The 12759-nt window shown below is 39.0% G+C and overlaps 1 protein-coding gene across 2 annotated transcripts in view; it reads left to right on the forward strand.

Moving 5' to 3' along the window:
* The window catches only part of Wdr26 (WD repeat domain 26), a 41254-nt gene that overhangs the window by 8695 nt on the left and 19800 nt on the right, over window positions 1-12759 (forward strand). For both annotated transcript variants that reach the window (XM_048357600.1, XM_048357601.1), the window contains exons 4-7: window positions 1307-1443; window positions 6859-6956; window positions 8521-8677; window positions 10517-10655. In XM_048357600.1, coding sequence (XP_048213557.1) covers window positions 1307-1443; window positions 6859-6956; window positions 8521-8677; window positions 10517-10655 — 531 coding nt within the window. The remainder of the gene's footprint in view (window positions 1-1306; window positions 1444-6858; window positions 6957-8520; window positions 8678-10516; window positions 10656-12759) is intronic.

A 12759-nucleotide genomic window follows, 5' to 3' on the forward strand; every position in this document is an offset into this window, starting at 1 on the left:
CAGCACCACAAGTAGCACTTACATACAATGAAAGAGTACTTTAAGCAGTTTAAAACAAATTCCAGAGATGGATTTTCATAAATAAAAAAGCCGCTAAGGTTGTGATGATCACTTATGAATTTAAAGTAAAATGATGAAATAGTATTAAAATTTTTTTAAATTATTTCTTTCAGAAAAATATTAACTAGGACAGTGCCTCATTGTAAGCTGAAAAAGTGATTTATCCTTTAGGGGAAAAGAGTTTATAATAATTGTGTTTCGTTGTTAAATCAGTGATCACATTGTTACAAATACACAAATAGAAATACTGAGCTTTGTAAAGACCTTCTAATGTAGACATCACTTAGTTTCATCCTAGAAGAGAACGAGATTGTGCTTACCCACTTTAGTCACAGGAAATGCACCTGGAATTTCTAGTATTATTGTTACAGAGCTCTTACTTTTGATAAGCAAAATCTGACACATTTCTATCTACCCAGTGTCTCGTTTTGTTTTTGTCAGTTGTGGGGCATGAACTCAAGGCGGCCTGGGCACTGTCTCTGAGCTCTTTTACTCAAAGCTAGTGCTCTACCATTTTGAGCCACAGCTCCACCTCCAGTTTTCTGGTGGTTGATTGGAGAGAAGTGTCACGGATTCTCCTGCCCTGGCTGGCTTTGAACCTTGATCCTCAGACCTAAGCCTCCTGAATAACTAGGATTACAGGTGCAAGCCACCAGCGCTGGGCTTTAGTCCATCTTTTGTGTGTAGCTTTTTGGAGTTTTTTTGGTGGTGATATTTTTGCAGTGCAAACTCAGAGCCACACATGCTAGGCAAGGACTTTCCCATTGATGTATACTTGTAGCATGTATGTGGTAGTTTTTAAATCCACCTATTAACTGATTTTTCTCCAATGTTTTAAAAACTTACTGTATAATTCCAGTCAATGCCCTAATGTAAGTCAGGTATTTAAAGCAAATTCAAAATACTTGGAATAATAGTCAATTTTCATGTAAGAAATAAAATCTAGGCAAATGATGTTTTGATAGGATGCTTTTTTTAAAATGCTGCTCTTACTATCACTAATGACCTTGTCTGAGGTTGATTATTTATTCAAAGCAGGTTTTTTTTAATTAAGTTATAGAATTGAGCAGAATCACATTTTACTTACTATGACTATTAAACCAGAATATTTTGAGTCACTTTGAAGCTTTAATAACTATTCTTAAAGGGCATAGTAGAATGGTTTCTACTGTTCTGTTTAGGCACAAACATTTTCTGAAACTTGCATCAACTTTTTTCCACTGACTGCTACTTTCTGTCATATCAGAGGATGAAGTTTTTGCTGCTGCAGCAGAAGTACCTGGAATACCTGGAGGATGGCAAGGTCCTGGAGGCGCTTCAGGTTCTACGCTGTGAACTGACGCCCCTGAAGTACAATACAGAGCGCATTCATGTTCTGAGTGGGTAAGAAAGCTGAGTTCTCAGGCACCAGATCGAAAAGGCTGTTACTTTTACAAAAGTTATCATTGGTTAATGTTTCTTGAACATTTTTCTGAGATATAATTACCAGAATATTGCTAAATTCTTAATAAGATCTGGGTAAATTCACAGATGTATTAATGAATTATTTCATCATCGTAGGAAGCTATCAGTGTGGAAATAGGAAAATATTTAAATAAGTAAAAGGAAGAAATAACACATGTAGTCCATGAAATGCTATTTCTTTTTTGATATAGTTTGGTTTGGGGTTTCTGTGTTTTGAAGATGGGGTCTTGCTTAGCCCATGCTGGCCTTGAGTTCACAATCCTGCTGCAGCCTCCTGCATGCTAGGATTAACGGGTATAGACCACCATACCCAGCAGAAATGCTGTTTTAGAATTTATAAAAAGCTATGGCTTAGATCCCAGTAAGCAATTAAATTTATACAGACTTTACCAGGGTTTTTCTGCTTTGTTTTGGTGGTACTGGGGAAATAAACCTGGTGCCTCACTTGCTAGCCACATACCACTTGAGTTACAGCCCAGCTCTTTGGTTTTTGCTCTTTTGAGGTTGGGCTTTCATTGTCACTGGTGGGTGTTTTTGAACTCCAGGTTCTCCTAACCTTGTCTGGACTGGCCACAGACTTGTGATATTCCCGCTTCCACCTCCCAAGTAGCTGAGATTACATCTATGTGCCCCATGTTCAGATCTAGGTTCTTGCTAAGAATTTTGCCTTCAGTATCTTAATTTATGGGCTGGGAATATGGCCTAGTGGTAAAGTGCTCGTCTCGTATACATAAAGCCCTGGGTTCAATTCCTCAGCACCACATATATAGAAAACTGCCAGAAGTGGTGCCGTGGCTCAAGTGGCAGAGTGCTAGCCTTGAGCAAAAAAAAAAAAAAAAAAAAAATCTTAATTTATATTCATCTTGTTACATGTTTGAGGTTCCTTAGGGCTGGTCCTAGGCTGTCGTGCCTTCTCATTCTGTCTGTAGGCTGATGATTCATTCTTTAGTTCACCCTCACATCTCAAGCCATACTTTGTATATTTAATAGCATATCTAATACTTGACAATCTCTGCTTGAATGAATATCTGAATTGATTGATATTTTGGGTTTTTGTCATACTATTATGTGACATAATGCTTGCTAGGCAGGGACTCTTAACACTTGGGCAAAGTCAAGCTTTATCCTCAAGCCCTTTTTTTGTTGTTGTTGTTGTTGTTGTTTGTTTGTTTTTCTTTTTTTTTGGCCAGTCCTGGGGCTTGGACTCAGGGCCTGAGCACTGTCCCTGGCTTCTTTTTGCTCAAGGCTATCACTCTGCCACTTGAGCCATAGTGCCACTTCTGGCCGTTTTCTGTATATGAGGTGCTGGGGAATTGAACCCAGGGCCTCATGTATAGGAGGCAAGCACTCTTGCCACTAGGCCATATCCCCAGCCCTCGAGCCCTTTTTTCTTTATTTTAAAATTATTATTATTTTTTTTTTTTTTTTTTTGGCCAGTCCTGGGCTTGGACTCAGGGCCTGAGCACTGTCCCTGGCTTCTGTTTTGCTCAAGGCAAGCACCCTGCCAACTTAAGCCACAATGCCACTTCTGGCCATTTTTTATATATGTGGTGCTAAGGAATCGAACCTAGGGCTTCATGTATACGAGGCAAGCACTCTTGCCACTAGGCCATATTCCCAGCCCCTAAAATTATTTTCAAGATAGTGTTTCATGGTTTTTGTCTGGACCACAGTCCTCCTACTTACATCTTTTGCATAACTGGGTTGACAGATGTATATCATCATGCATGGCCTTTTTATTGATATGTGGTCTTGTTAACCTTTTGCCTGGACTAACCTCCAAAGTGGTTAGTGTTAGAGTGTTTGCCTAGCATGCATGAAGCCCTGGGTTCCATTCCTCAGTATCACATAAAAAGCCAGAAATGGTGCTGTTGCTTAATCAGTACAGCGCTTGCCTTGAGCTAAAGAAGCTCAGGGACAGTGCCTGAATTCAAGCCCCAGGACTGGCAAAAATAAAAAATTAATAAAGTCAAGAGCTTGCAACACATGCGTTGGATTTAGCAGTTCGGCTGAATAAAGGTGTGTGTTGTTCAGAAAAAAAAATAAAATGAAGTCATTTCACCCTCTTGCTTAAAACCTTTTCCTAGTTATCTAGTCCACTTAAAATCCAAAATCTCTTTTCAAGTCCACAAGATCCTCAAACCCTATCACTCTAGTGGTATGAATTTTTTTCTCACCCATAACTTGCTGAGCCTTAAGCCACGTGTATTATCTGTCCACTCTGTAAAATGCACTTCCCCAGTACTTGGTACTGGTTACTCAAGTCCCAAGCCCCAATGTCCTCTCTTGAGATTACATATTGGATGTTTTCTGCCCTAGCTCTGTTCTTCATGGTATTTTTCACTATGTAATGTGAACCTGCTGTCTAGAACAATATCTTAATACATAATGCATTTATAAACCCAAAATACTGGACAGACAATGGGCCTATAGGAAATATAAGGTTCACTTTTCACATAAGGAAGCTGAATCTCAAAGACGTTAAGTAACCAAGCATCAGATAAAGCTAAATCAAAAGGACAAGTCTCGAACCTTGATTTGCCACTTGTTTGTAATTCCTTTTGGGGGTGGAGGAGGGCAGGGGAAGTACAAGGCCTGTTGCTTTAACTCAGGACTCAGATGCCGTCCCTGAGCTTTTCTTTTGTTTTAATACAGTCTTTATTCTGAAGTGACGTTCAACATCAGATTTAACCCCTGAATTTTCACACAAGGAAATAGCCAACAGGTGACAAGATGTGCAAAACTAAGGTCAGAATCCATGGTTTCTTGCCATGTGCACTATCTTTCAATTATCCTAAGTTCACTGTCCATAACAGACATTGAGGATTAGCAGGGTACCAGTGAGGGGCTCATGCCTGCAGTTAGGAGGCTGAAATTTGAGGATCACGGTTTTGAAGCCAAGTCGGGTAGAAAAGTCAAGTTGAAGCTGTAGCTCAAATGGTAGGGCTCTTGTTTTGAGCAAAAAAGCTTAGGGACAGCCTCCAGGCCCTCCAGTTCAAGCTGCAGCAATGGCGGACACAGGCAGACCCACACCTTAGGGTTAGTGTATAGATAAGACTTGGGACTGGTGCGTGCACACACCCTTTAGTCCCAGAATCACACTCACATACTACAGACACCCTTTAGGGTTAGTATGTATTTTCAAAGGGTAAAGAAGAAACCACAGGTAGGTCACTTTTGCATAGTTTTAAAAGTAAAAAAATTTCTCATCTACTTGCATTTAATTCTCTTAGGAAGTTATTTTCGAAAAACACCTTCCAGCTTCCTGTGGGGCTTTTTGAGTATAATTATATACACTATTTTTTTCAAGTATTTTTTTTATTAGGTACTACTTATAAATTAGGTACCAAGAGAACAAGTAATTATGCCATTGGCTAGTTAAGTCTTTTGGAATCTAAATTTGCTTTTTGCAGTTAATAAAAGAAGGGAATACTACTTTTGTTAACTGATACAGTAGCATCTATTGAGCTTTACCTTTTTAGTAGGTAGCAAAGCCAAGGATTCATGTCAAACTAATAATGCCTTTGCTGCTGCTGCTACCCAAATCCATTTCTTCTGATAAGATTCAGAACCAGTTTCCAGGTTTTGTGCTCCAGAATCTCAATGCCTTTTACAGAGTGACACAAGAATGTTACCTAGTTAACACTGTTTCTTGAGTAATAGTTATATAAACTCAAAGTTATATTTTTGTAACTAACAATATAAACAATAAAGTTTTTTAAGCCTTAACTTACTGGTGAAAATCTGTGGATGAGAGCAAGACCGACAGCCAGAATGCCTGGGTCTCTATTCTTTCCACTTTGCCTCCCCCTACTTTCCCTCAGCTCCCCAAGCTAGTGAAGGTTTTCTGTGCCTTGGTTTCCTCATTTTAGAAATAGAAGAATAATAGTGCTTCTTAATAGGATTATTAGGAACTTTAAAATGATTTTTGTTGATCTTGGAACAGAGACTGGCACTTAGTATGAAATGTATGTATTCCAAAATAGATATAATAAGAATATCTTCTAGGGCTGGGGATATAGCCTAGTGGCAAGAGTGCCTGCCTCGGATACACGAGGCCCTAGGTTCGATTCCCCAGCACCACATATACAGAAAACGGCTAGAAGCGGCGCTGTGGCTCAAGTGGCAGAGTGCTAGCCTTGAGCGGGAAGAAGCCAGGGACAGTGCTCAGGCCCTGAGTCCAAGGCCCAGGACTGGCCAAAAAAAAAAAAAAAAAGAATATCTTCTAGCTGGGTGTGTGGCTCATTCTTGAACAGTAATCCTACCTACTTAGGAGACTGAAATCTGGAGATCGCAGTTTGAAGCCAGCCCTGGCAGGAAAAGTCCTAGAGACTCTTATCTCCAGTTAACCACAAAAAGTCGGAAATGGAACTGTGGTTCATGTGCTACAGTCTTAGTGCTAGCCTTGAACATACAAAAACCTAGAGACAGCCTCCAACACTGGTGCGCATGCACACACGTGCATACACACACACACACACAAATGTATACAAATATGCATATACACAAACACATCAGACAAGGTGGGACGTGTAATTCTAGTACTCAAGGCAGAGGCTTGAAGATTGAGCAGGACACTGTTAATAGATAATAGTATTATGTATTTAGTTATTCTCATCACATTTTAGTAGTTTTATGAAGGTGCTACATTGTAGTAATGAATTGGGTCACTACAGAAATCTCTTCTCAAAAGCTGGACAGAGTGACTCGTTTGTAATCATAGCTTCTTGGGAAAGTCATGGTTTGCCATGCCAGCCAGGGCAAAAAAGTTAGTGAGACTGTCTCCTGCTTCAAATTAAGCCAAACGTGGTGATGTGCTCCAATAATCTCAGCTATACCAAAGGCCATAGGTAGAAGGATCAGACAGAGACCTTGGTGAAACTTAAGACCTTACCAGAGAAAAAGGGGTCTGGATGTGTCTCAAGTAGTAGAGTGCTTGGCAAGTGTGGGCTCGAAGTTAATTAAACTCTAGTACCACCAAAAATACAAAAAGAATAATCTCTTGATTTGTGTAAAAAATCATTGCTGTCACCAGTGGCACACACCTATAATCCTAGCCACTTAGGAGTCTGATCCCAATCCAGCCTGGACAGGAATCTCCATGAGACTGTTTTATCTCCAGTTAACTACCCAAAATGCCAGAAGTGGAGCTTGGAACAGTGGCTCAAGTGGAAGAGCACTAGCACAAAAGATCTGGGACAGTGCACGTGCTCTTGAGTACTCAAGCCCCAGGACTGGCCCCCACAAAATGTATATATATGTGTGTGATCGGTATTTTTCAAATACATTTCAAAGAAAAAGCTTGATATTTGTTTTCTTTCTCTGTTGTTGTAGATATCTGATGTGTAGCCATGCAGAAGACCTAAGAGCAAAAGCAGAATGGGAAGGCAAAGGAACAGCTTCCCGATCAAAACTGTTGGATAAACTTCAGAGTGAGAATCTTCTTAATTTTTAATGGTTTTTTTTTATTAGATTCGAAATAGGTACTCTGAATTAATTACGAAGACTTGTATGTTGACCTGCTTTTATTGAGGAGTTAGAGGGCTCTGGTCTGTCATGCTATTCAGGGGTGCTGTTAATTATTTCTTTTGTCGTGAAATAGTGCTGTGATTAGAGGGAAAAACATTTAAACCACAGCTTTCAGCTATATGCATTTTAAAAATTTTGTTGGTTTAAGTAATGAGTTCCAGACTAATCTTTACATTCAGTTGGTGGGGTTTTTTTTTTGTTGTTGTTGTTGTTGTTTTGCCAGTCCTGGGGCTTGAACTCAGTTCCTTGGTACTGACCCTGAGCTTGTTTTGCTTAAAGCTACTACTCTAGTACTCTACCACTTGAGCCACAGTGCCACTTCTGGCTTTTTCTGTTTATGTGGTACGGAGGAATCAAACCCATGGCTTCATGCATGCTAGGCAAGCACTCTACCACTAAGCCACATTCCCAGCCCTATATTCAATTTTATTTTCCCAAATTGTAAGAATTTCTTTTCTTTTTTTTTTTTTTTTTTTGCCAGTCCTGGGGCTTGGACTCAGGGCCTGAGCACTGTCCCTGGCTTCTTTTTTTTGCTCAAGGCTAGTACTCTGCCACTTGAGCCACAGCGCCACTTCTGGCCGTTTTCTGTATATGTGGTGCTGGGGAATTGAACCCAGGGCCTCATGTATACGGGGCAAGCACTCTTGCCACTAGGCCATATCCCCAGCCCAAGAATTTCTTTTTTGCAATGTCTTTACATGAAATAGGTCCTTTCTGCTCAGATCATACTTTTCAGTAGTGGTAAAGTAGGTATAAAAATCTATATAATTAAAAAATACACACCCCATGTACTTTGGTAGAAGTATGAAGTATTGAAAGATTAGAGTAGGTTGTTACTGATACAGAAACACTAGTTATTTTCTAATCTGAAACATCTTGGCAGTCTGAGCTATTTGATGGGGACTTGTAGCTGGCCTGTTCAAAATTTTAACTTGTTCTTGTGGAGATTTTTCTTATACCTGATCATTACTGATGCATAATTATTAGATTTTTTCATTGCCTTTTTTGAAGTAAAGTCCTCCTGCCCATGTATATCTCTCTAGTGTCAACATTACTCTAGGTGTTTTTTGTTTTTTTATCAGTCCAGGGCCTGGGTGCTGTCTTTGAACTCTTTTGCTTAAGACTAACAAACACTACCACTTTTAGTCACAGCTCCATTTCAAATTTCTGAGTGGATAATTGGAGATAACTTTCTCATGGGGACTTTTCTGCCCGGGCTACCTTTGAACCACAATCCTTAGATCTCAGCTTGCCAAGTGGCATGAGCCACTGCCACCCAGCCACTGTAGATTTTGACAGATACACTTAAATTTCATGTATGTCATCTCCCTTTGAACTTGTCTGTTAAGTGACACGATATTACTGAGGGTAAAGTTAAATACAGTAAGAGGAAAGATATGTCTGAAATAAAAGTTTACAGTTTATTATTATTTTTACTTCTCTTTTTTAAAACATCTTCTATTAAAGCTTATTTACCACCATCAGTGATGCTTCCCCCACGGCGTTTACAGACTCTTCTGCGGCAGGCGGTGGAACTACAAAGGGATCGGTGCCTATACCACAATACCAAACTTGATAATAATCTAGATTCTGTGTCTCTACTTATAGATCATGTTTGCAGTAGGTAAGAGGAAAACTTTGATATTCTGGAATGTGTTAGCATTTTACAATTCCCAACAATTAGAATGTTTTCGGAAATTTATCCTATAGCTATAACAATGGTAGCTATCACAATTTATGTCTGGCTATCTTGTTCACAAGTGAAAAGTTACAATTCTCAACTAAAAATTAAAGAGAATGAAGTCCATAATTAAAGCTCAAAAATCCAAACTATAATTTTCAGGACCAAAAAGTGGATTCTGACCTTTCAAACTCCAGGAGAGAAGCAGTTGGTTCTGTTAACTGAATGGGGAGGGGAGCAGCTACAGTACCTGGAATGAATTGTTTTTGCCAGAGATCAAAGAACTCATGAAAGGAAATGAGTAGCAAGCCTACAAGTATACATGAGAAAGCTTTAAGTATATGTATATAACTAGACTTTGGTTTAAAATAATGCTTAGGTATCCATAGGTGTGTATGTCTGCATGTATATGTGCACATGTGTCTTTTTTTTCTCTAACTGAACCAAGGGCTTCACAGATACTGGGCAAGGACTCTACCACTAAGCTATACTCTCAGCCCATAGTCTGCTTTTTTTATGTAGTTTTGACTTCAGTCTTCTCATTTTCAATAAAAACATTGTTTTAGCTTTGATTTTTAAAATGTTCATCCTAAAGTACTGAATTATTACCTGGTATGTGACTTCAAGTGTTCTACCAGTAAGTAGTTATTGGTCCTTTTCACTTACCCTATTTTACTCTTGACTTGTTTTTTACTTTGTCTTTTACTATGACTTGTTTATGGGGATTTTGAGATAATATATTAAAAGGCTAGATGATTTCTTACCTCTTTCCCAATTAAAGATTAAAGTTTAAATAGATTGTATGTACATTATTCTTGTTCCTTTTTTGTTTTGTTTTGTTTTTTTTGGTTGGTCCTGGGGCTTGAACTCAAGGCCTGAGGTCTGTCCCTCAGCCTCTATGTTCAAGGCTAGAGCTCTACCACTGGAGCTACAGCACCACTTCTGGCTTTTTTTCTGTTTATGTTGTACTGAGGAATCAAACCCAGGGCTTCATGCATGCTAGGCAAGCACTCTACCACTAAACCACATTCCCAGCTCTATTCCTATCTCTATTTTTTTTTTTTGCCAGTCCTGGGCTTGGATTCAGGGCACTCTGCCACTTGAGCCACAGCGCCACTTCTGGCTGTTTTCTATATATGTGGTGCTGGGAAATCAAACCCAGGGCTTCGTGTATATGAGGCAAGCACTCTTAACCACTAGGCCATATTCCCAGCCCCCCTATTCCTATTTATTTCTTCTAGAGCAAAATTCTAATGCCATCTCATTATTCTTCAAAAGAGGGGAAAAATTAAATGGAAACATTTTATATTACTGACTTCCATTGTTACCTTGACCAAGAAATATCTAATATTAATATTTTTTTTCAACATACCATTGTTAACATAGTGTGTGTGTGTGTGTGTGTGTACGTGTACATACGTGTACACACATACCTGTCCTGGGGCTTGACCTGGGCCTGGGCACTGTCCCTGAGCATTTTTGTATTCAAGACTAGCATTAAACTATAGCTATACTTCCAGCTTTACAGTAATCAGATAAATATCTTACAGACTTTCCTGTCCAGGCTTGGTTTAAACTGATCTTCAGATCTTAGCCTCCTCAGTAGCTAGGATGACAGTTGTAAGTCAGTAGTACCAGGTTCTAAACATTCTTTAAGATCTGTAAATGTACTCATACTTCATTTTTAATTTTTGATGTGACTTTCAAAGATGTATGAGTTTATCTTTTGTGTTATTGTAATGTATTCTGAAAGATGATTATGTGTGAACTTCTTTGTTTTAGGAGACAATTTCCCTGTTATACTCAGCAAATACTTACGGAGCATTGTAATGAAGTGTGGTTCTGTAAATTCTCTAATGATGGCACTAAGCTAGCAACAGGATCAAAAGATACAACTGTTATCATATGGCAAGTTGATCCGGTATGTACTACAAATGAGTGGTAAACTTGGCAAAGGGAGGTAATTTTGAATATAACCTAATACTGTTTGTTTTTGCCTATCCTGAGGTATGAACTCAGGACCTAGGCCCTGTCCCTGATGTTTTCTTTTTTTGTGCCAGTCAAGGTTTGAACTCGGCGCCTCATCACTGTTCTAGAGCTTTTGTGCTCAAGGCTAACGCTCTACCACTTGAGCCACAGCTCCACTTCCAGCTTTTCCCAGGTAGTTTATTGCAGATAAGAATCTCTTGGACTTGTCTGCCCTGGCCACCTTTGAACTACGATCCTCAGGTCTCAGCCTTCTGAATAGCTAGGATTACAGGTGTGAACACCAGTACCTGGCTTCCTGACTGTTCTTTGCTCAAGTTTAGCGTTCTACTACTTGAGCCATAGCTCCACCCTAGTTTTTGTTAATTTTGGATACGTCTCAGACTTTCAATGCAAAATATACCATGCCCAAATATATATGTTACATATTACTTAGGAAACCCTAATATTAAAACATAGTTATTATTAACATGGTAAAGAAAGATACAATATATCTTAATTGTACTTTGTTATAATCACTTCATTAAATTAATAAATACTAGAACTCTGGATTAGTGATGAGCACTAACAATACTGTAAGATGTCTCAACAAATGTACATAAAAATTTGGAGAGATTTGTGTATTAAGTGCCAAATAATACCTAGTTTACTATAATTCTTCATATACTATCTAATATACTTATGTACTTAATACTACTTTGCTATATTGCTGCAATTAGGATTGAAGAAAGTGGGTTGGGAATGTGGCTTAGCAGGAGAATGCTTGCCTAGCATGCATGAAGCCCTGGGTTCGATTCCTCAGTACCACATACACAGAAAAAGCCTGAAGTGGTGCTAGTCCCCAAGTGGGAGTGCTAGTCTTGAGTAAAAAGAAGCCAGGGATGGTGTTCTCAGACCCTGAGTTCAAGCTCCAGGACTAGAAAAAGAAAAAAAAAGACTGAAGAAAATACTGAGTTGAGGGCATTGGTTAATGAAACTAAGGTGCACCTTTTTCCTTCTTGTTTATGTTTGATGATCTCTGGTTCTATCCCTAGACACTTTCTGGAGATGCTAGGTTAAGAACTCCAGTAAAAGGATTGTGCACATTAGAAATGGAAATAAGGTGCAATTAAATGAGTATGATACTGTATACTCAGGCAGACTAAAGGGAGTTTATAGGTTGGAGTACTTCAAATTGTATAAAGAGTTTGGGATTAAAACATGACCTTGCATTCTATCCTAAGGGTTCCACTTTTATTCAGTTAGATGCAAGTATATAAATATATAAACGATATATAAATAGGTGAGGAGTATAAGTATATAAACATGCAAGCAGCAGTATAAAAGTGTGCCTTATTACATTTTCTTGTAACAGCTACCAGAGTCCCCATTTATTTGCCCAGTATAAAGTACCTACTTTGTGCCAGGTCTTTTCCTACAGACAGACTGCACACAAGATAATAACCCTAAATGTTCTATAATGGATACTGTGGAAGTTCATGGAAAAGATCATTGTGGGATTGGAATGCTAAGAGATTAAAAAAAGTAGATCTTAGATGAGGAAGGATAAAAGGACAGTGTAGTAGTAGAAGCTAGTAGAAATAATGGCAGTCTTAAAAGAAAGATGAGGGCTGGGAATATGGCCTAGTGGCAATAGTACTTGCCTCATATACATGAAACCCTGGGTTCGATTCTCCAGCAACACATATATAAAAAGCAGCCAGAAATGGCACTGTGGCTCAAGTGGCAGAGTGCTGGCCTTGAGCAAAAAGAAGCCAGCGACAGTGCTCAGGGCGTGAGTCCAAAGCCCAGGACTGGCTGGCAAAAGAAAAGAAAAAAGAAAAAAAAAAAAAAGGAAAGTGAGATACTGTTTATAGTCATTGTAAAGATGATGTACATAGGGGTTACTGTTTCGTAAGTCAGTTAATAAGTGCATCTCTTTTTGGACAATATCTCCCCTTCTGTCACTGACTCCTAGTTTTTCCCTCTCATCTCCCACAAGTTGTATAGTTCATTTTCAACGTAGTGTCTACTGAGTATCACTGCTGCATTTGTTCACC

Source organism: Perognathus longimembris, chromosome 11 (assembly GCF_023159225.1).
Source record: "Perognathus longimembris pacificus isolate PPM17 chromosome 11, ASM2315922v1, whole genome shotgun sequence".
Classification (NCBI taxonomy): Eukaryota; Metazoa; Chordata; class Mammalia; order Rodentia; family Heteromyidae; genus Perognathus; species Perognathus longimembris.